The sequence below is a fragment of the Eurypyga helias genome, unplaced genomic scaffold (genome assembly GCF_000690775.1).
Source record: "Eurypyga helias isolate BGI_N326 unplaced genomic scaffold, ASM69077v1 scaffold13395, whole genome shotgun sequence".
NCBI lineage: Eukaryota > Metazoa > Chordata > Aves > Eurypygiformes > Eurypygidae > Eurypyga > Eurypyga helias.
The window spans coordinates 17,929-42,197 of NW_010252143.1; the positions used below are offsets into that span (position 1 = coordinate 17,929).

The following is a 24,269-nucleotide window of genomic DNA, read 5'->3' on the forward strand; positions in this document are numbered from 1 at the left end:
ATTCTGCTATTAGCTGAAGGACTGGAATCTCAGGGATTTTTGCTCAGCTGGGCTAGACTCAGGATCCTGTCCTATGTTCCTGTAATTTTACTCCGGAGCCCCCTACAACACTGAGCAGTCCGCCATTCTCCTAACTACTCTTAAAAAACACGAGTTCACTGAAGCTGAATAATGGGGTAAACGCAGCAGCTGCTGAAGACAGCCGAGCAAGGTGTAGGGGAGTTTGACGTCGAGGAGACAGGCACCCAAAGCTACTGCAAAGCAGAACAGTTGGACAGAACACAAACTGGAGGGAAGACAGGTTTTAGCAGACAAAAGCTGGGGGCAACTTACAGGACACGTAGGTTTTTGAGTCCCTTGAAGGCACCTTCTGCAATGTGATTGATGGAATTGTGGCTCAGTCGTAGTACGTGCAGTCCCCCAAGGTCTGCCAAGCTTCCCTCATCCAGCCGGGTTAAGTTGTTGTAAGACAGTATTCTGAGGAAAAATAAAAACAGCTCTTGTCAATCCCACCAATATTTTCCAAACTCCTCTGTGCCACCCAGTGCCTGCTTCCCACAACCACCTTACGACAGGCCATGTGCACTGGGTGGATACATAACAGCTGGATTAGGAAATAGGACTGCGGTCTGCAAATATTACCACAAGACACACAAGATTCCCTGCAGTGACAGGACAAGGGGTAACGGGTTTAAACTGAAGGAGGGGAGATTGAGACTGGATATCAGGAAGGAATTCTTCCCATAGAGGTTGGGGAGGCACTGGGACAGGTTGCCCAGAGAAGCTGTGGATGCCCCATCCCTGGGAGTGTCCAAGGCCAGGCTGGATGAGGCTTGGAGCAACCTGGTCTAGTGGAAGGTGTCCCTGCCCATGGCAGAGGGTGGGACTGGATGGGCTTTAAGGTCCTTTCCAACCCAAACCATTCTGTGACTCTAAACCCACGGGGCTGCCTGGATGATCACAGGGGAACAGGAAGCATTTGGTACTTGGTTATAGGGAAGTCTTCCATATGGGCAACAGAGAGGCTCCTCCAGAAGTGAATGAGAGCAAGGTGCAGTATGCATGCTGTCATTGGGGATGGGGAGAAACTATTCTTTCTCCATGGCCTGCACAGCTAGGTTAGGGCCTGGAGCAGCACCCTTCCTCAGTCCCCGATGTAAAGGGAACACCCAGGCATCAGTCCAGGCCGTGGTCTGTCCTCGCTCCCGTTCAGACTCCCTCTGCAGCTCACAGGAAAACACAGTCCCCTCCTCCCCCACGCCCCGAGAGGTGCAGAGCGACGTCAAACAGATGGATTTTGAAGTTCACACGCGCTCTTGGCAGGGTCCAGACTTCTGTATTCGGGAGGTGTCTTATCATTCCGCACTTGTGCGCAGCAAGCCCCGGGCGTCTGGGTGTGGGTGTCTTCAGAGCCTGCTCCACCCCAGTCGAGAGCCAAAAGCATTTCACCACGAGGCAATTGAATGCTTCCTTTCATGCGCAGGAAGGAGGTATCTGTTGTAAAGCAGCCACCTTCCCTCCCGCTCCCCTTTGTCAAGGAGTGTACAGTCTGCTTGAAATCTTCTCCACTTACACGTGACTAATACTGGAGGGTTGTTTTTTTCCTAGTTTTCCATCCATCTCTTCCCCTTGCCTGTATTATCTCTGGTTTTGGAGATTTTTTCCAAGTGTCACTCCTGTTGCAGGAAGATGGTAGGAAGAAAGCAAGGTTTTCTCTCCCAGCCAGAGTGCAGATGAGGCTTCTGAGATTTGCCATCGAGGGCAGGGCATGGGAAGCTACAAGCCACTGTGGACACCCCACACAACAGGCACCCACCTTCTGATGCTGCAGCCAGCTTGGCTTGTCAAACACGGAACCTCCTGAGGTAGCAGCAGGCAGAGTCACTGGTCAGTGATCTTCGGCCTGAAGCATTCCCCTGCTGCAAGTATGGTTCTCCTACCTCTGTATGTCACTGAGTAAGCCCTGCAGGGCTACTGGCAGGTGAGTGCAGCCAGCAACAGCCTCAGCTTTAAGCTGCCTGCACACTGCATACATGGCTGCTATCAGAAGTGGCATTCAGCTACATGCCTACTCACGTTTTCTCAAGCCTAACTCTTTACGAAGGGCAGCTGCATAAGGTTTTCAAAAATACCTTAGTGACTTGGGAACGTAGGTCACTTCAAAAGATGTGAGGGTTTGGGCCGCTGAACTTTTCAAAAAGTGGAGTTACGCAGCTTTGAACAAGCAGTGAAATACTTCATCGTACAGACAACAAGGAAAGAAAAACCTCACTGAGTTCCAAACCTGCAGATTTCTCTTCCCGTTAACGAGTCTGCTTAAAAATGTGCGTGAAAGTCACTGCAAAGCCAAAGCTTAAGTCAAAACAGACGCATACTCTGAAGTACTGAGTGTCACTGACTTGGCAAAGGCGCTGTCTATCTCTCAGCTGTGCGAGTGGGCAGAGAGCAAAAATTCAGCAAAGATTAATGAGTTTGAAGAAGGTATGGGACAACATACTTTCATTCCTAAAGAAGTTGTAGTGTTAGTTATGAAGAACTGGCATCCGGTCAAAATTATGTCCTCACCTGCGATTAAAGAATTTGGCTTTAAAAAAAAAAAAAGTGTTTAAAAGTAATCCTAAACCTGGCTGAGAAAAAAAAAATAGCTCCTTTTGATTCTACACAGAAGAGTTCTTGCCACAACTGGCGAAGGCATGTTCCCCTCCTGTCCTGATATCACCTCAGGATGGAGGGACAGCAGCAGTCTTCAGAGGGCTCTCTCAATAGCTGCAACCACGTGGAAGGTCTGAGGAGCTAACGCACCTGGCAGCACTTCCCTTCGACACCGAAGGGCTCTACTTCCCGCCAACGGGACGGGCCCGTCTGCAAAACCAACGCGTTCCCCTCCTCAGCACTTTGGATCATCGGGGTTGAGGGAAGTCAGCAGGTCTCTGCTGCTTCCCCGACCTTCTCCTCTCTACCCGTGGGAAATCACCACAATGAACAAGTGGAAATGTGCGTCTACACAGCCCTTTTGGGCTGGCGAGAAAATGGGAGAGCAACGTGCCAGCAGGGGTTAACCAGAAACCTGGTGTGCAGCTGGGGCTCCTGCTGCCAGCCAGTTCTGCACCAGGCACATCTAACACACTTGGTTCCCACCGACCAGGCGGTGGGTAAGGAGTGAAAAGACCGACCCGGCAGCCAAGTCATTTACCTCCGATGAAATCCTATGCTCCCACTGTGGATTTTTCCATGATGCTGATGCCGTAGCACCTGACTGGGGAATACAATCAGCCCTTTCTCATACCCGTTACAAGGCCAGAGCTCCCTTTCTTTGTTAGCTTTTACATCAGAACAGAGCCCTGGGGCCACATTTTCTCCCAACAACCGGAGCAGAGACAACTCATCCTTCAGATGACCACCTCCTTCCTTAGCACAGAAAACCAGGGCTCTGGCCACTGCTCTTTCTTGGGTCAAGGACTATGAAATTCATTCTGTGTACAACCAGAGACGGTGTTTTCCAATAACTGAAACCCAGATTTAGCAACAGGGGAGGCGAGCAAGGATCTTTTAATAAGGAACAAAACGTACACATTCAAAGAAGTGCACAGAGGCTGTCTAGATCTATCAGGTGCTTCCTTTCCTCACCCTTCAATTTCAGAGCAGATCTCTCCTACAAGTCCTCTTTGGCTGTGGGAGTTTCAGTTAGGAGTATCTGATGGCTCCCTGCAGCAGCCTTACCCTAAAGGCAACACCTGCAAGAGCTTGCAGTATTTTGCAGAGATGTGTGCTAACACCCACATAATCGCCTTTTTAATCTCGGCTAACGTCGTCTCTGGCCTCACATTCAGGCTCAATCCTGTTTGTCAGGCCAAGCACGTCCCCATGGATCCTACCATCTCACAGCACCGGGCTTTTTCCAAATCTACCCCCTTCTGCAGCAGAGCAAGCACATCCTGCGCCGTGTTTCCGCAGAGGATGGCCTCTAAGCCAGGACAGCTCACTGCTAGCACTTCCTCTTGGCAAGAGATCCCAATCCATACCTGACAAAGGACTCCTAAGCCTTGAGGGTTTGCAGAGACAGGGTCAGCTGGAAAGGACAAGCAGAGTTTTCCCCCCAAAGAGCTTTGACATCAGCTCTGCAGGATGGACATGGGGCTCACCCATTCCATCTGACCCCAGGCTGAAACAAAGCTTCAGCACAGGCACCAGATCTGGGTCCCTGAGTGCAGAAAGCTCCCAGAAGTGTGCTAACAACCGAGTGTAGTGATCTGAATTCGGCTGTTCCAGGGGTCCAACTGTGAGTGCCCTAGGAAGGCAGACTCCCCTTTCTTGGTGCTTCAGATTGAAGCAAACCAGGGATGGAGCACAGTGCTGACTGTGCTCTGTACATGTGGAAGATTTCTCCACTGACACTGCCTTCATCTAGTAAAGTACCACTGGAGGATCTGCATATGAAGGAACTGCAGCTTGCTACAGCACTGTGCCACACAAAAGAGCCCTTTAGGCACAGGCAGTTTCCCAGCAAAATGACAAATTAGGTAAACAATCACATACACATTTACCTAAAATCAAAGATAAAATAGTTCCTTTTGCCCCCCAAAAAATAATCAACATCTGAATGAGTAATTCGGGTTCAACAGAAGCTGGTCAGTGGGCTAGCACATTAATTCTACAGCCAACTTCAAGGTAAGACATATGCCATGTCCACTTCTCTCTGAATCCACATCCCAAAAGACTAGGGACTCACAGCTGGGTAGGCAGATACCGACCATTAGTCTGAGCGCAGGGAGGCCTCTGAAAGCAGGAAGCTGCTCTACCATACTGCTTTTTGGTGGATAGGAGAATCCCTGTCAGTGTTTAACAAGAGATTTCCAAGCACCAAGCAGAATGAATTACAGTTCCACTAACCACACGTGGCAAGTTCTCCAAAGAAAAAAGCGAATCTTTCCACAGTCCCACCGCGGGGATGACAGCTACTTCTGTAAATGCTGGAAGCATCCATGTGTGTCACTTCAAAAAGGCATTAAGGGGTGCCACAGACCCAAAAGACACCCTTTGTGGGGCTGTCCTCAGCAGCAAGGCTTCCTTTCATTTATCAAAGACACTGTATTCACAGCTGGAAATCTCAGGAGAGCGAAGTCAATGTATTTACTTTTAAACAACTGAGCCCTACAGGAAGGGTAAAGTGTAAACAGGAGAAACAAGGAGAACTGCCTTTAAAGGGCCAAATCTCTGCTGGTTAAAAACACGACTGTTCTCTGTAAATACAGAGGATAAAGCAAAGGTTCCTTCAGGCTGTACAGTCATTATATGGCAAGCTGTGCATGTCTTGTAACCAGCTAGCTGAAAAGAGCTGGCAAGCCGCAGATCACAAACTCTCCAGGTCTTTTGGCACTGCATACTTTTAGCGGGTTCTGGTCTTTGTTTCTGGTGCAAACATATTTAAATCAGGTGATATGAAGGTCATAACACCATGAACACCACAGGCATCACTTAGGCGGCTGCAGTTCCTAAATTTCTACAGGTTGACCGAGCAGGAGCTGTAAGCCATGTGATTTTTTCTTGCCAACGTTGCATTAGCCACAACAGAAGCCAACTTACAGCTCATGCAGCTTCTGGCAGAAGCTCCAACCATCGGGGTTGATGCGGGATATGGAGTTGTTACTGAGGTGAAGCTGGTGCAGAGATGAAAGGCCATAGAGCGAGCCACTGTTTACTTCTGTCAGGCTGTTATACTCCAAGTGGCTGTGGAGAAAAATCAGAAGGAATTTTGTCAAATGCTGAAGAATTTCCAACAAGGATTGGGATTTCAGCTATTCCTACACACCCTTCTACATAGCCATGTGGATACATGCATGTGTGGGCACTTCTTGTGCAACCAAAGAATAGAAATTCAAGGACAACACTAAGGAAGTGCCCAGAACGAGGTGTGACTGCAGAGTTATGCTCCACTGCAAGTGAAGTGAGCTCAAAGCATCCCATTCAAGTTTGTATTTTCAGAGTCTCAGTTGTGCGACAGCAGCATCCAGAACATGCTGCCTCAATCACTTGTGACCTTGCAAGCACACTCGGAAGTCAATCGTGTTGGTAGTTTCAAGCATTTCTCTGCGATGACTAGTCAATCTGTTCTCTCGTATGGAAAGAACACATCACTGAGATAGGGCAGCTTGGTTTCTAGGTATCCCAAGAGGCAGAATAATCAGGTCTGCAACACAGAGTTTCCATGTATCAGTCAAAACAAATCTGCAGAAGCCAGATGAGCTTTTATTTAAAGACCAATTGAGATCTCACTGAATGTTCAAATCATCAAACTTTCGAAGGAACGCTGCCACAGCTTGAAACACGGGACTTTTTTTTTTACTGAACACCTGGTAAAGCAGTGAGCTTTAGTAAACTGTGGGCCAATTAAACAGAAGCTGCTGTAGCATGGCTGAGCTCTGTGCATGCAGGGCATAGAAAGAAGCAGGAGGACTGGCACAGGTGCCCACAGGTCTCCCTGGGAGTCCTTGCTAAAATGCAGAGAAGGACACGATAGTCTAAGCTGTTTAAGGGAAAAGAGCCCGTCTCTCCAACTTACAGAACTTGCATCTTGGCTAGACCCCAGAAAGCCCCATCAGTCAATTTGCTTATGTTGTTGCGCTGGAGCTTCAGGACTTCCAAGCTGTCCAGTCCCTGGAATGTCAGGCCTTCAATCAGGCGGATGCGATTCCGGTTCAGCTCCCTAAAATCACCAAGGCCATACAAGTTTATTAAATCCCAGTCCTTTCTCACGAAATCATCTGTGCAGCATACAATGGGGACAGCAATGCCAACAACTCCTCTGTCAATGGTTCCCAGGAGAGCAGAATCGCACCGGAAACTTTCAATCCCAGAGCTAGCCAGGGAAGTCAGCTGGGTGTGATCGCTTAAACAAACTCACCCTGGGACAGACTTTCACTACAGAGAAATAACAGAGACAGTCCGGCAATTCCGCTTCATCCCTCCTCCCTCTGCAATTCTTTTAAGCCATTTATCCTTTTCATTAATTTTCACACGTCATCTTGACACCATGTGAACCACTACAGTTAAACACCAGCATTATTTCCCTTACAACCCCCTTTTTTTTTTTTTTCTTCCTATGGGACTTGTAATGGCCCAGTAAAAATCTAAGTGGGTGCTGTAAGAACTGCAAGCCCAAGAGGAAATTTTGTGGCCAAGTCTGAAAGGAAAGCTTTCAGTTCCCCTGACGAATTTCACATTTTTTCCCCATTATAAGAAACTAATTAAGAATGAGACAAGTTGTTTCCAACAATAAGGCAGTCCTAGTATCTTGTGTACGAAGATCTCCCACTTGGATCACTAGATTTCTTTCTCCTTTTCTCCCTGGGTGGGCAGGGACTCCTAAATTTTGGGAATACCTTGTTTCCGAATAGCAACATGAACATCATCACAGCACACTTTACCAACCCGTCTCAAACAGTCACGGATTTCTAGACACAGACACGCCAGGTGGAAACCCAGTTCCATAAAATCAGTGGAAAACTTCATCAATGCCATGCACTACAGCGGAAGATGGAGCTTTAAAATGGATCCCTTGCTGCACACACAAGGCTGATCTAAGGGTAGTTCCCTAGTCAGTGTTTGTGCTGAAGAAAATGGTGGAGGTTACAACATCAGAACTTGTTTTGGAAAAGATGAGGAGGCTGTAGAAACTTTAAGCTTCCTTTTAACTGCCTAAGAAAAACAATGTTGAACTTGCACTCAAGTTGAGTGTAATTAAAGTCAAGTAAGAAATTAAAAAGTTGCAGGCCGTAAGACTCTTGCCTTACTGCACTTCCTAGGCTGTTAGTAACTACACTTTGCCAGAAAAAGAACTGCACACAAATTCTACAACGCATCAAGCCTGTATAACTTGCAATTCATTCATGTTCATCTACAGGGTTAAACAACCAGCTGCGAGACTGCCTTTAACAGTACCAATTACTCCAACTTTCAGTGAAAACTGTGTCCCTAAACAGACTGAGTTGACCCCGTTTTTATTACAGTTCTGCACATGACGCAGACAAACACAGTGGATTACGAGCTCTCAGTCAATGGACAGGAACTGCCAACTGAGAGGCAACAGATTTAAGATGCATATGCTATCGTGCCACACTGTTCAATCCCAAATTGGCTATAAATCCTGCACGTAGTCAAGCACAAATGCCCACCCATTCCTTAGACACATCTTGGCTTAAGGATTTCTCTCTCAATCAAGAGGTTGCCATTTAGAGGTGTGAGTTCCAACAGCTTTTGTGGACTTTATGTTAAGAGACAGAGGTTGACCTTTTGCCTGTCAAATTTGATGGAAAGACTGCAATGGGCCTCAGGCTGGCCCCGTTTCTCTAACAGCAGCAGAAAGGAGAAAGCTAAATCATTAGTGCCACTATTTTACACATAAAGCATATTTATAGGTGCAGATGTCTGTATGTCCACGCAGGTCCTGCCACACGGACCGCAGGCAGAACAACAACGATGTGTGTGTTAACTGAGTGATATTTTCTCTGCCTGAGTACCACCACGCACTTTAACAGCCTTTGTAACTGCTTTTTTACTGTCACATAAAGATACCTGTGCAGTCTTTAAAAACCAACAGAGCAGCTGAGCTCTGTCACCCGCAACAGAAACATCTTCCAAACCTCTCTTGGCCACAGACACCAGCAGCTTTTAAGGGAATGGATTTGTCTCACGCTGTCAGGTGCACAAGAAGCTGATGTCTGCTGCAGCATCCTTCCCTTCCCACCTGATCAACAGAATGGCTTGCAAAGGCAATGGCTACAAGACAAAAAGGACCTTCTCCCAACGTGTTTTGCTAGGTGCTGGCAGAGGACTACCGCATAATGTATTCCAATTTTTATAGACAGCAGCTGAGGAAGGGTGACATTTGGTGTTTTTATCCTCAGGGACATTTCAACTCCATAAAGTGTGGCTGAGCTTAATTAAAGTGCACATTTCTACTCACAGTTGTGTTAGCCTGGGTAGCCTGAACGCCTTGACAGGAAGCTGAGTGATCCTGTTTTTACTCAGACGAAGTGTTAGAAGGGACCGTGACAGACTATCAAAAGCACCAGGCTCCAGGGTGCTGATTCTGTTGCTCCCCAGGTAGCTGCAATAAATCACAGCAGAAAAATGAACAGTTCGGTCAGAAATCACCTTTTATCAGCATTTGGTTGGTCTCCAGACAGGCTGGTGAAATTACAGAGGTGGCTTCAAATCAGCTGGACTTCTGGCTCCACAAAGAGCACAGTGCCTTTCTCAGAGCCACGTGATGAATGTTCCTAAGAGCTCCTCGATACCCTTCTACTTCACTAGTGGAGTAGGACCTGATGAGATGGTGGTAGCAAGCCACTGCTGAAGGATGCAGCATACCTCTTCCTCTGTTGCAACATTCCCATACAAAACAATTAATAATGATCTGCATTCTTTGCAGGTACATCAGAAACCAGAATGTCAGAGCCCAGAAAACAACCTGACAGCAGGGACAACGTGCTGCCTTCTAACCCTCCTTTGTATATTAAATCCTGACAAATAGCCCCATACTTGTTCATTCCCTCTCCTTTTTTTAAAGCAGGTTTGAGGCCCTTTTCTCTGCTGTGGTAACTCAACAAAAGCTGTTCCCAACAAGAAAAACTCACAGCTCCTTTATGTGAAGTCCCTGCGGAAAGCAGCCGTTTCGGATTTCCGTGATGTCATTGAAACTCAGGTCCAACGTTTCCAGGGTAACATAGGGCTTCAGTTGACTTGCTTCAATGCTGCGGATCCTGTTGTGATGCCTGAAAGAGTCAGGAGGAGAAACAGAGACAGTTTACATCTCTTAAGAAAAAAACCCAGAAAGAGTATCCGCGGCCGCAGCAGGCTCGCAGGCTGGCCCTTGAGTTCCCACACAGATTTACGGTGCTTCTTCAACAGCTGTCCGAGGAGAAATCCACACCAGAGATACCTTCCCTAATCCCCACGCTGTTCCTATGGCTGGAGAGACCAGCTCACAGGTATTTGCAAGCTTCCAGACACTTCTTCTGGTATGGTACGAGACTCTCGTACAGAGCCGTTGACTCCATCAGTTTTTCTTCCAGTAATCTGGGCTCGGTGTCCTACAAGCCTGCACTTCCAGAATGGATTTGTTACATGCAAGGACTGCAGGGTTGGATTTTAATCCCACAGGCAACGTGTGCTGCTGTGTGTTTAAGCAACCTGCCAATGTTTTACACAGAGGACGGGATTTTCAGAGCAGGAAACAGATAAGCAAATATGATCTCAGCAAAGGTTACAAAACATTGTTTTTTCAAGTCCTAAGGATTCTTCTTAAAACTCCCAGCTTTGGACTATGTTACAGTGATTTGTAACACACAAATTCTGTAGGAGGGCTTGCAAACGTTTCCTCATCTTTTGCTACCCTTGTCCCGCTGTGCCATTAGGACAAGGCTGCAGTGCCAGTGCTCTGCCCAAGGATCAGGGTCCACAACGGCCAATGCCACCTGCATTTGCTGCCTTACCAAGGACCAGCCTGAAGGATTCAATCTAATGTTTTCCTTTAGAGAAGGTACTACAAGCTGTCCTTAGGGTTTCCACAGCCATCAAACAGTTAAAAACCTCTAGACCTCATCTGTACTCAACAAGGTCTAACTAAAAAATCCCCTGAGTCCTTTCCTCTGACTCCTTCCTGGCCTGAATCAATAGAGAGACCAGCAACCAATTTAAAAAATACGTTGCACATGAGTCAGAAAAAGTAGAGCACATGCCTGATGTGAATTTAGACCACTCACTGGTATTACTGGCAGGGCTGGGAGCGAGGCACTCCAAACAGAGCCGTTCACCAGACACTTGAGAACTTGCTGAATAATAAGAGATTGCAGAGAGGGTTCAGACAAGCACTGTGTCTTAATCCAGCTACCCACTGAGCAACCAGAAGAGGGGACAGCAGCCAGTGAAAGCTCTACTTGAATGCAAAACAGCTCTCCACAAAGCATCAGCTCTTTAAAACAAAAAACTGAGGGATGAGCCAACCACAGCCTTCCAGACATTGAAGCTGATGGGAGTCAGGGAGCCCATCTTCTCCAGCCTCACCCCCATTTCAGGCTCTCAGACAAGGCACTTTGAAAGAAAATCTCTCCCCAAAAACAAAACACCAAGGGACCTGCTCCTCATACTGTTACCTGCTCCTCTACCTTCCCTGTTTTTAAAGCCAGATTGTTTCACCACATTTGCTAGTGCCTGTAGCAAGAAGGTGGTAAAAACTGCATCCCCAGAACAACCTGCTTTCTGGAGACTCACCTTTTAAACATCCAGCACATGATCCTGGCTTCCACTGGGGAAACATCTGCAGAAACGCTGCTTAATTAATTCAGTGCAGGCTCACAAATCATTAAGGACCAATTTACCCCACTAGAGCAATGTGCTTGCTAATGTGGTGCAAAAAGGCATCAGGAAAATCAAAGTCATTAACTTCTGTCCCTGGTCATTCCAAGTTATACAGGCACACAGGTCTCTGCAACCGCAAACTATAAAAGGCAATGGTGTGGCTACGATCCAAGTACCAAATAATCATCCAAAGCCTGGAAAAAAGACTGAATTTTCCCGTCCATGGTGTACAGCGGAACAGAGATCCAGTGAATGTACACTATAATGACACTATGATACAGGAAAGCTCCCCATACCCAGAATTTTGTGACCTCCATATACTGAACACATAGGCAAGGGGAATTTCTCTTCCCCCAGAACTAGCTTCTTGTGCAACAAGTCGATGAGTACAATCAGCAAGTTCAAAAGATTCAATCTTTTTTCCTTCTCAAAGTAGGAGAGGCTATAAAACATGCGTGTGACCCTGCTCCAGGAATGTACCTCAACACACAGACTCAAGTGAAAGCAAACCCCAAGCATGTTCTCCGTAGTGCCGCTGCAGCAGGGGCTGAGAGTTCAGCTCTGATCTCATCTAGGCTGTGATGGCTGAGATGAATCTGGCCGTAAATTAACAGGAAATGAAGGCTTGTACAAACAAACGCGAGGAATCTATAAATTACCTGACAATCCCTGCGCGGGACAGCTAAGTCTGCGAGGGACTGAGAGCACAGAGTGAGTCTGGACACGAAGTGCTCTTCAGAAGCCAACACTATTTTTCTGGAGTACTGATATTTCTGTGCTTTAGATGCTCAACGTATATCCAATCTGCCCGCCTGCCAGATCTCCCGGTCCATCCCAGAAGACATATTTTAAGAAGGGAAGAAAAGGACAGGAAAGAACTTTTTTTTTGAGCCATGTTCACGGTTTCCAGGTGACTTCTGTCTGTTTGCCTCTTACTTTTCATGTGCTACAGAGCTGGCAGATTAGATGGATGCATTATTTCACTCAGGAAAAAAACAGGCTCCCTTCTCTCCCGCTCTCTGCCTCCTTCAAACATGGGCTGACTCCAAATGTAACTCTCTGCTCCAAACACCATCCCCGGCCAGTCCCAGCTGGGGAATGTCAGACAGTTTGCTGCAAAGCACTGCACCCTCTCAAAGCACTGCACTTCAAACAAAACCAGCCCGGCTGACTTTTCCTATACACAGCATGTGATATGAATGCAGCATCGTCCAACCCTTGTGCAAGCTTGATTACATTTAATTTTGCGTTCTTTCAGAAAGGGCTGAAATGTGATTTAACCCTTCCTGGTATTACTTTCAGCTCGCCTGCCTTTGTTCCCAATCTCACGGAAGGGTGTTTTACAGAAAGAGAGACCAGTGACATCATGACTTTGCCTCTCCTCTTTAGCAGTGACTGGAAAAGGGCTGGATTTTTCCCAACTAGCTCCTTTGTTTACACTTCCTTGGCTTCAAAGGTGACAGATCAGATTTTAGTACCAACTGCTGAAACCAGGCTTTAAAGCACAAGTTTTCAGTGCTTCCACAACCAATTTGCCTCCAGGAATCTTTTCCTTTCCCTTCTCCTTAGGTATCACAGACTGGAAGCAGCTTTCCCTGTCTCGCTTCAGCCAGTGTTACCTCAAGAGTATACGATGACAGGGCTTCAACGTGAGATTGAGCAATTAGAGCCTGGAGCGGGAGCCAAGTCTCTTAGTTTCTATTCCCAGCTCTGGCACTGACTCATCTGCCTTGGGCAAGTTTCTTAACCCCTCTCTACCTCTGTTCTACTCATCTGTATGGGAATGTACTACCGGACTGAGATGCTGCAGGACTGCCTTCAGCGAGGACTAAGGATTTGGAGCAAAAGCAGCTCAAGTGAAAAAGAAATCATAGGAACTTGAGCCCATCCAAGTCTGTTTGGGTTTCCTCATGAATATGGGAGGATTTGGCTAAACCAGTTGAACATCCCAGCTCCTACCCAACCTCATTCCTGGAGACACCTCATTTGCAGGTAACGCAGATCTTGAGCTGTAACATCTTAGTGCCAAACGAAGGTAACTCAAAGTTACTCTCAGGTAGTTTCACACTGTGAGATGCATACAGATGGCACTTGTTCAGGAACTGCTTTGCTTCGCCCTTGGGTCAGCACCAGCTACGGCTGCAAACAGAGAGAGAAGAGCAAAGGGAAGCCACCTCGCAGCCACCCCGGCTTAACCAGCCTGCATCCGGGTCAACACCCCCAGGTAGCACAGCCTCTTTGCCCTTGCACTTTGCACCGCTCCTGAATAGACCCCTCGGGATTAGAGACCATTTGGATTAACCTCAGCCAGCTCTTTGCTGAACCCAGCGTCTGAGGACCACGTTAGGAAGCGAGCGCGTGCTCCGGGCTGCTGCGAGACAGAAAAACAAGCGAAATGTTCCAGCGAAGCCAAAGCATGTTTGGGTTTGCTCTGAGTAGGGAGGGAGCCGAAGGGGGTGGCAGGAAAACAACAGGTGGCACAAAGTCAAGAGCTTGCAGCATTTCCAGGAATCTCTGCTTGTATTTTAGAGGTGAAGTTACACTTTAATCCCTGTGGGTTTCCTTGTTCGAAGCGTCTTTGTGAATATTTATTTGATAAACAGGCTGCGAAACATTTTCCACTAGACCTAATAGAAGAAGAATTCACCTTCCCCTTCGCAGCAAGCCTATCCTTTGGAGAACGCTAATCAGTTTAATTCAGACCCTGGCTTCAAACTACTCGTGTGAAATCGATGCAGAGCGCGGCGCGAACACCCTCCTTTGTTGTTCGAGCCACGTTCACCTCCCCTCCGCAGCTGCCCCGTAGAAAGCGGACAGCGGAAAATCAAAGCAGGCAGACCCTCGGATGGGAACGTACCAGGGGTTTTGGTTGGACCGATTTAAATGCAATCAGCACAAAACCTTCTGGTTTAAGACACAGCTTAAATTAAGGCTGCCTTGGCTGCTGGGAGTCTGCAGAGCAAATGTTTGGTGTGAAGTGAGGGGAAAGGCAGGGAGAAGTCACATGCTTGGCCTTCATGTAGTGTCAGCTTTCAGAGCTGGCTGGGCGCCGGAAAAAAAGAGGCAAGCTGTAATACTGCAAACCTATTAACCCAGCACCTGTTATAGGCATCAAAAATAAAATCAAGCTTCAAAAGAGAGGCTCTGCACCTCCGGTAGGGTTCTATTAATATGCCAGCACACTTTCAAAATTAGCATACGAGGGAGATCACAGGACTAGAAACAGAGAGATTAAAAAGTTCAGGGTTTGGTTAATATTTCCATACTGGGAAAGTATTGGAAAAACCAAATGCTGGAGCCAGAAAGAGTTATGGGCTTTTGCTGCTGAAGGACAGGCAAGGTTTGGTGTCCGAGAAACAGAGCGAGATCAAAGGCACTGGCACAGCAGATGGATCACATACACTGTGACTAACTTGTGCCTGGAATTACCTGCCGCCCTCCTCCTCTTCAGTTCGGAGAGGGAAGATGTCTAATACTGATCCTCCAAGACACACCAAAGAAGATTCAAGACAGGGGTTCCTAAACTCTCACCTTAGATGATCTGCCATCTCATCTTAGCCCATCGCTCATTACACAGAAAACAACTTTAAAAAACCCAAACAACTTAAAAAAAAAAATATCATAGTTTCAGCGTGGAAGCTGACAGGGATGAAGGGGAACTGGTAACAGGCACGATGTGTTTGTGTTTACAACAGCAGCAACAAACGTTTGATTGTAATAACATGACCAGAACAAACAATAACTGAAGATCCATCCCAAGCGCTTATTAACAGAAAGAAGGAAAGAGGTGGTTACTGTGACCTGGACATCAGCTCTGACTCAATGTTTGTACAGCTTATCAATGCACAACTTCTGGCATGACTTTAACATGTTATTCCAGCAAGAAATCTGTGTCACTCCATCGCCGCAGACGAGACCTTCCCTGAAAGACTGAACTGCCCGAAGTGCATAAGCCCTCGAGCTTCCCAAGTGCTCTGGAAAACCCCACTAACCGTCTGACACTTTGCACCATCCCATCAGCCTTGCCAGGGTAATCCAGGAGACTCAAGATTTTGTACCATTACAAGAATGTACATTTTTATCCAACACAGCACGTGCTGGTTTTGCTTATGGGAACAGCCCCACTGTCCTTTCAGAGTAAGGCTGCATGGGTTATTGTCCGGGCAGGAAGCAAAGATGCATGGAAGCAGCCCCCACTTTTCTCAGATGCTCTGAATCACTCCTTCCCAGAGGAATGCTGGCAGATTCCCAGGCTGCTGCAGATACAACTGTTTGTTCAGGTGCTGGCTGCATGCGCAAGAGCGGAGCAGTGGCAGGCCAAGCAGCCACCACATTTTAGGGTCAGCCACAAAGGAGAGAAACCCAAAACAAACAAACAACAAAAAAACACCCACAAAAACCCAAACCCTTCTGTAATTTTTACAGGTATCCTACCTTCTCCTTAAAGTTTTACGTGCTCTGGCTAAGCCTGTATGTGAGCATCTAGTACTCCCTTCAGAAGAAAGCCCTTCTAAGATGCAGCAAACAAAATCCGTGACAGTTTTACACTGGCTTTATTTAAAAATGTCATATGTAGGTGTAAAGCAAGAAAGAACAGGCTGAGGGACCTATTCCAGCTATATCAAGCTACGGCAGAAAGTCTAAGGAAGTTTCTCCACTTGCTCTATATCAGCTTCATAACTGGTGTATTTCAGGGCATTTCCATTCATCAGGTTATGTTCTTGCTCTGTGTTGGTGGTTTAGTTATTAACAAGGCTGAAACAAACTACTCACAACTATATACTGAGGTTAAAAAAACCAAAGTGGTGGTTTTGTTTTGAGATCTGTTGTTTGCTTTTAAAGGAGAGGAGAAAAAAATACAACCTTTCATGGTGAAGTGACTGCATCTCTGTTCCAGGTCATGGACTTTCAGGATCAGAAAGCAGCCTGGGAGACAGGATTTGCTCATTCATCCCTTTGGACCTGGCAGCAGCAGCCACCTGCAAGTCAAGTCAGTGACACTGCAAAGGGCTGGGTTATGAACTCCTTATTCCCACAAGCCAACTATTAGTCACACAAATAGCTCCACTGCAGTCAACGGGACTATTCACGCGAGACCAGCGTGACCCGAGGGCTATGGTTTCCCTATCTATGAAGGGGTACTCGGTGGCCATCCGTGGGACCAAACTCATATGCCTCTCACACTGATGGAGAGGTGCAGCCCCAGCACGGCCGCAGAGCATCCCTGGGCCTTGAACACAGACAGATGTTCTCCTCCTGCCAGCCACACTCCCGTAGCTCTTTCATGAGGCAGCCACATGGACAAGAGTCAGAGATCAAGCTCACTGTTTGGAAGCTGGCTTTCAGAGCAGCTGGGCACAACCAAGGGCCTGGACTTCATGCACATTTATTAAGAGCTTTTGTTGGGTTCCGTATGAAGGAAAGCTGCTCTTCTAACGTAACCAAAACCACCACATCCAGTAAGATACGCACTCTCTTCGGATATTTCTGCACTAGCAATGTTTATGTAAACTCCCTGACTTGTCAGAGGACCTTGTGCTGTGCGTTAGATCCACTGAGGTAAGCGATGTAATTTTTAAAAGCTCTCTCCTTCACTTTGATCTGCATTTACTCTCACTAGATTTTTTTTACTTGCTACCATATGATTTTGGATATTTTTTGCAATACGCAACTTCCTAAGCCTTCGGCATTCAGTCCCATTGGATTAAAATGTGTGGGACAGGCAGGATTAGAAGTTAGTAATCTTTGAACACATCTTTGAACAGAGGCTGTCTTATCTCCTTGGCAGATTACACAACCTGTTATGACATCAAAGCAAATTCAGATTTCTGAAGACAAGACAGTGTGTTATGGGCACAGTCCCGCATCAGCAACAGGATGGTTCCCCAAGGACCAGAGTTTCTGCTCTCTTCTGGTTAGACTGCATGTTTCATGAAGATTGCACTCTACAGATGCTTTTTAAATGATGTGTTCACAGAGGGCACAGACCCATTAAAAAGGCTGTGCAAAGCACCTCTCACTGTCACTGCTCTGTAAGGAGCTTTCCTGAACTTTTATGAACTCAGTACTAGAGCATAACCTCACCTCTTGGGTGCAGCTCTACCTCAAAACAACTCAGCCATTATCTCCAGTGTGCATCTCCCACTGGGATGATGCACCTCTAGGGTTAGGACCAACTTCACCCTCACCACTCTGCTCTGACTAGTTCCTGCTCCCCAGAGCCCCATGCTTGCACAGCACAAGGAGCCACTCCATACCAGGGCTGCTGCCTAGCCCCCCCCACACTTACCACTGGCCTCACAGATGAGTCAGGTTTGTGACAAGGAGGAACAGAGGTTAAGATCCAGCCCAGATGTCAAATTAACTAGCCCAGAGCAGAGGCTGGGACAGCTCTGTCCCACTCCCAAGCAGAGACAGCAGCCTCTCTTCATTTGCAACACAGGGAAGTTTTGTGCTTCTGATCAACCAGGGCAACATTTTCATGTGAAAGCCAATAGGGTCCAGGATCACAGGGCATGTAGGTACTTTTATCCTTAAATCCTGATGCCGATTTTAGTTTTTCTTTGTGTAATAAATGATCAAAGTGAAGAAGATCCACCACAGCCTAATGAGTGCATATGTTTTGTGGGTGGCTTTGTTTTGCTTTCTGTCTCCCCACAGGATCGAGGAGGGGAAAATACACAAGCAGAGATGCAATTTAAGTGCAAACCAAATGTAACAACTCTGCCCATGATGCTGTGACATTAATCCAAACTGTAATTGCAAGCAGACTTCTTGATAGCATGCACTGTTTGTGTCTGAAAGCCATGAAGTGTCACAGGGGCTTTTCCCACCTTTGGCAGGAGCACAACGAAAACTGGTGGATTTAACTACGCAAGAGCTGTGACCCTGATGCTAAGGCAAGGATATAAAGGACACTTGAATATATCTACTCTCCAGACCATCAAACTCTCATGGAACTTGCAGCAGAGGTTGCTAGAAGACTCGCCCCTTGAAGAAGGCAAGAGTTGGAGAAACACATTTTTGACTGGCCAGTCAAACTCCTGTTAACACTTTAGAGATGGAGATAGCCTGGCTGGTTAGTGTGTTCCAACACGACACAGACTTGTGCTCTGTTGAAAGGGCTTATCTGTCTTGTCAGCAAGGTCCCAGAACAGGGATAGCCTCTGGGCAGACTCCACTGTGAGCTCTGCTGGGCTGAGACTGTTCAGCCCGCAAGAAGGAATAGCTCCTGTGTGGAAAAGCAATGTCAAGTTAGCAAAGAAAACAGCTCTTCTTAACAAGTCTAGGCACCCTGTGATTAATAAAGCGTGTCAAGTAGGAGGGATGGCTTCAGGAAACTGCAGAACAGGGTGTCAAAAGACCCAGGGAACAGAAGATTCTAAGCCTAAAACCAATAAGCCATTCACATTCTTTTTTTACCATCAACTCTTAATTCTTCCCTTCTTCAACTTACTTTTCTCTGCTCAGATCTCTGACCACGCAAACAGTTGTCTTTTCACTCATCCACCCTTGCACTCCCGTTCCATTTTCCAGCCACCTTTGCTATTTTCCCTGATGTGCAATTGAACATTAAGTGGTTTGATAGGCAGAACATGTACTCACCCAACCACTTATTCCCAATCAATATTCACGTGGAATTCCTGTTAACAAGCAAGAGTTATGCACACACTCGGAAGGGAGGGTGGCCTCCTAAGTGATCACTTCATCTGAAGTTATGACTGATCACTTTCTCATCTACCTTAATAACCAGCAATCAGATTTTCCACCCCACATAACCCCAGCAGGGCTGTTTTTTGCAAGCATAAGATCATAACTTTTAACGTGATCTCTACTGCTCATCTTTGCAATTAACCGAGGAATTCAATATGGGTTAAAAGTAACACAAAATCCAGCATACAGACAGTTTTACTCAGTTAAAAATCAGCGTTTTAAAGATTTCTTGCTACACTTTTCCAACCCAGACCTGGCAGAATCACATTCTAGTGAACACTGTTCACACTTAGTGTTTCTTTACCTTGAATTACACACTATTCCAAACGGTGCCAGTGGAAACAACGATGGAAGTGCTAAGCATCGTACAGAGCTGAAGGTAAATGGTAAAATTGATGTTTTACTCGTTGGGCTTTGAACTGCATGGGCAGGAATCATTTTTTAACACCTCTGCTGAAACAGTTTTAGCCTTGTTCCATGCAGAGGAACTAAAAGACACTGCCTGTTCTCAGTCCTTCCAGGACATGTAAAGGTAAACAAAATGGAAAGGTTTTGCAAGTGCTTATGGCACTATACTTTAAAGAAATAAAAGTCACAATTCTACCCCCACTCCTGTTTTTATTCCTCACTAGCGTGCTGGATAATTTCCTTCACAGCAGCTGGGATGGGGCTGTGGTTTGGATTTGTTCTGGAAACAGCGCTGGTAGCACAGGGGTGTTTGTTACTGCTGAGCAGTGCTGACACAGGGTCAGGGCCTTTCCTGCTTCTCACCCCACCCCACCCGCGAGGAGGCTGGTGGGGGGTACAAGGACTTGAGAGGGGACACAGCCAGGACAACTGACCCAAACTGACCAAAGGGATATTCCAGAGCATACAGCATCATGGTCAGCATATAAAGCTGGGAAGGAGGAGGAAGGGGAGGACATTTGGAGTGATGGCATTTGTCTTCCCAAGTAACTGTTACATGTGATGAAGCCCAGTACTTCCAGCTTCAAGAAAGAAAAAACAGGTAGAGAATTCCACCAAGAAATAATTAAACTTGCTTTTATTGCCACAGCAACTCTGTTTTTACTCACCCCTGAGCAAACTAAATTGCTGTTACTAGCAGTCTTTAGGCAGGAAACTCCAATATGCTTAAAAAAAAAAAAAACACTTTCAAGTCATCAAGTTATTTATGTTTGAAATCTGCTCGGCCTGTGAAGACTAACAAAGGAATTGCTTTGGTAGACATGTGCTTCATTTGCCATATGCCATTAAATGAGACAGTCAATCTAGCACAGATATTAATAGTAGCAAGTTTGGCCTATTCTAAGGCTCAAATATGAAGCTATTTTTCATACTGACCTTAACAAAAGATCATGGTCAGAAATGACCCTAACATCTAATCTAGGCTTCATCTGCAGAGGGACAGGACTTGGAAACAAGCTTGTGCATTGTACACGGCACCTGCTCTCGGACAATGCTTTGCATTTATGAGTTACATCTGCACTTCAGCTTGGAGGAAGCAGGCCTACCAAACCCCAATTTACTTGATCTCGAGCTGTAATGAATGTGGGACACATACAAGTTACTGTTCCAGTATTCCAACTCCCAATCTTGTGCTCTGTCCCAGAAGACCACTGTGTCGTCTCCTTCCTCCAGAATACTGAACTAGCATGCTGAGCAGCACACAGATGTCAGAGCCAAGCAATTCTCTACTTGCAGCAGCAGCCGCCACAGCTGCACAAAACCGTTACCCTCACTAGTAAAGACATTAAAATGTAGCCTCAAAGGGTAACTGATATTCCATGAGCTGCCGCCAACTTCCACTATCTTTTTCCTCTGGCCAGTTTTACACTGTTCCATACGTGCCCAGACTGCTTTGTGATGCTCTTTTGTTGAGTCTGAGGACTATTGTACTTCACTGCTGCTACTTTTCTAGAATAAATGATTACTCATTTCCCTGGAATAGCCTCAGATCCTTTGCCATTTCCATGCGCTCACATTATATCTGAAAGCTTGAAGAGGACATGTAAATGATTAGAACAGTTCCAACAGCCCAAACGAGAAGTCAAAACAGCATCTTTTCTGGTGCTTGGGAGCACATGATTGATGAGAATTCCCTCCACTGGAAAAGGCTCTTGCAGTCTTTGGCCTCAAAAAAACAGACTTTACATACTAGAGCCTTAGTACGAACTCAGCAAGACAAACAGGAGAGGTGGGTTCTTATGCCTGTATGTTGCCTGCATACCGAACAGCCCGACCGCCAGCATTCTTCCTATTCACACCTTTCCACATCAATATAGTCACATTCAAAACCAGAAGCTGTGTAGTATGGACCAAATCCTCGGAAAGCAACTCTCTCCCCAGCCTCCGAGAGGAACTGCCTGAGTAAACACTGGAGAATTGGTCCCTGCAGACATTAAACCTCAGAAGAACTGATGCAAGCAGGGTCTGGGTGTGAACCTGCTCCCACTGGTGGGTCTATGCCTTCATGTACCACTTTTCCTTACTTGCCAGAGGCGGTTTTCTCTGTGCAAGTAATCATGCAGCACGGCAAGCGGCGCGGGTGTCTGAGCCGCCCAAGACACGTCCTGCACACACGCGCAGCCTGCTGACTTCAACCGGACCTCGCACATCTGAGTCATCTGGATTTTGTGCTTATGAGCACAAAACTGCTTGCTGTGACCCAGATGGGCTTGACGAGTATTCTTCTTATTTCTAATTGTTAGATCATCCTTTTTTAACTCCAGCAAAGATGACTTGCAGACGAAATCTCCTGGGGGTCGAGGCAGTTTGTGTTGTTTGTACAGCAATTAGCACAGCAGGATCCCAGGCCACAAATGGCCTCCAAGGCTACATCTATACCATCCTGTTAGCTCAGACCTCAAGTTCTTCATTTAAGCCCAAACTTCCCAACTACCAACACCGCCTACACAGAGGTTTATATTCTGGCCTAGAATATAAAAGTGAGCTCACACCTCACAGAGACCAACTTGGGCTTGAGCCGTGCTCTACGAACAGCAGACACAGCAGCTTTGAGCTGCTGCTTCTACAGGGGGTCACCCAGAGGCTGCCATGGGCAGGAACTGATGCTGCAGTTCTCCCAGTACTCAGACGACGTCTTCACCATCTGAACTAGAAAAGCAAAACAAGTCCAAGAGGAGGATCAGTAGTATGATCCCGATTCTGCCATTAGAGATCTCAAGACCAGTCAACTCTAATCCAGTGCAAAGGTCTAATGAGATACAATGAAAATCAAAGTCAAACAAGAGTCACACTGCCAACAATGTGACTAATTTAACCAGAGTTCTAGTGAAACCCCCAACACTTCAGAGGAAGAGCTCTCCAAGAAACCATGCAATTCAAATGGAAACATTACTCCTGATGAGGGAATTGCTGGCTGCAGTCTTTGACCCATCTTAAGCCTGACACCCGGATGGAATAATGTAGAGTCCCCTTCCTTTCCATGAGGCTCACCAGTCCTTTCAGTCAGACCTAGCATGTTCCCTACCACTCCCAGTTTCCAATTCTCTGCGTATTTAGTTTTCAGATTTTACATAATATATTTTGCGTGTGGCACAGTAGATCACTTACCCTTCTCCTACCAGCCCTCTCTGTTTAATTACAGTTTAATGTGAATTGATCTTTACATTAATGAGCCTGTAAAGAAGATTGATTTCCTTCAAGAGACTTTCATGCTCAGTTTGGCAGCAGAGTGGTCCTATTGATTTCGCTTTCCTCAGTAAATACACTGCAGAATGTCACTGCATCCTCTGTGAATCAGCTAATCCTATTTCACACTCTTTTGCTCCAAAAATCCCTATTCTGATTTTCTTGTTATCTGTGCTTATTCAGAGCAAGATCACGGGGCCACAGCATCTCGAACAGCTTTGACTGTTGCTAACACACAGCTGACTGCCACAGGTCACCATGCCCTTTGTTCCTAAATGGCTGGGGGATTAAAAGACTTACAGTGAAATAAATGAAAGTAATTTTAAAGTGTTTAATTTGTTAACTTCCTTAATTTCTAGCCAGTTAGGGATGTGGCATGGAGAGTGCTATGTTTACCATGCCTGCTTTAAGGGTCTGGTTCGCAGGCTCTCCACCGAACTCTTCAGCTGTGTAACAGCCTGTGCTGGTGTGCCGGCCTCTGTGGATGCTGACTGCACCGGGCTGGCCACCTTGGCCAGGGCAGAGGGCAAAGATCCACCTCCATCATCCTGAGCAGACATCCCAAAAGCCCTCCAGGATGCCTTTACCCACATGCAGGTAGGTGAAGCAGTGTCAGCCAGGCCCCAGGCTATGGGATGAGCTTGTGCCTACACAGGGATTTGCGGGAAGCCCAAGGTAACAGTCCAATGCAGAGCTGATCACAGCTCAGGTCCTCCTCTTATCTGTCATGCCAGCAACGCTAACAGACTCTCCATGCAAGCTACTGATGAAGGTGGATAGAAACAGACTCAGTTCTGCTGCAGATAAGTGTTTTCTTCCATCCTGCCCTTCCCCACCAGATCAGGTATGCATCTGAGAGCCTACAGAGTTAACACACTTGAGTTGCAGCAGAACACTGGGAAGGGAAATCCTCAGCCAAGAGCATGTCAGAGAAAACATCCTGCCATCAACTCCCAAATGTCCAAGTCTAGGAACTGTAGCTAAATTACAAATGCTGTGGGAATTTCAGGCAAGATTCTCCTTCTCAACGACTCCGATGTAATTTCGGACCGAATCCAGATTCAGTCTCTCCCCCTCCCAGCTGAATTTCCTGGCTTTTGTTTGCCTTAACAGATGTTTGCATTTAATGTCTGTCTTTATTTGGTAACACGTACACAGATTTCCCCCACCCCCCCACCCCATTCTATTAAAAGCCTTATCAAGTCCCTTATGTTTGCTCTTGTTGAGATAAACAACTTTGGCAGTATTTTCAACGTGCAGGGCAAATAAACTGACTCTTCAAGGAATAATTAAACCAAACTAAACTTCATGGTAGTATATTAGGGCGTAACATGTTTGACACATATGTTATGCCTGCATCCCTCTGCAGCCTGAAACATCCCAAATTTAGCAGAAAGCCTTGAGAATTCTCTCTCCAACAGATTCCCACACGCTGACATGTACATAAACTGGCCCACAGTCCACACGCACGTGGGGTCAAGCAAGGTTTGGGTGATGGAGACAGGTACGGGAAACTCCCAACGTGGGGAATGCAAAGCGATCAA

At 46.5% G+C, this 24,269-nt stretch overlaps 1 protein-coding gene across 1 annotated transcript in view; it reads right to left on the reverse strand.

The window, feature by feature from the left end:
• LRIG1 (leucine-rich repeats and immunoglobulin-like domains 1) overlaps positions 1-24,269 on the reverse strand; it is a gene marked incomplete at both ends in the record, with an annotated part of 49,593 nt that overhangs the window by 17,607 nt on the left and 7,717 nt on the right. Inside the window, 5 exons of the mRNA XM_010152260.1 lie at positions 334-477; positions 5,584-5,727; positions 6,560-6,703; positions 8,963-9,106; positions 9,636-9,773. Of these exons, the coding sequence (XP_010150562.1) occupies positions 334-477; positions 5,584-5,727; positions 6,560-6,703; positions 8,963-9,106; positions 9,636-9,773 (714 nt within the window). The remainder of the gene's footprint in view (positions 1-333; positions 478-5,583; positions 5,728-6,559; positions 6,704-8,962; positions 9,107-9,635; positions 9,774-24,269) is intronic.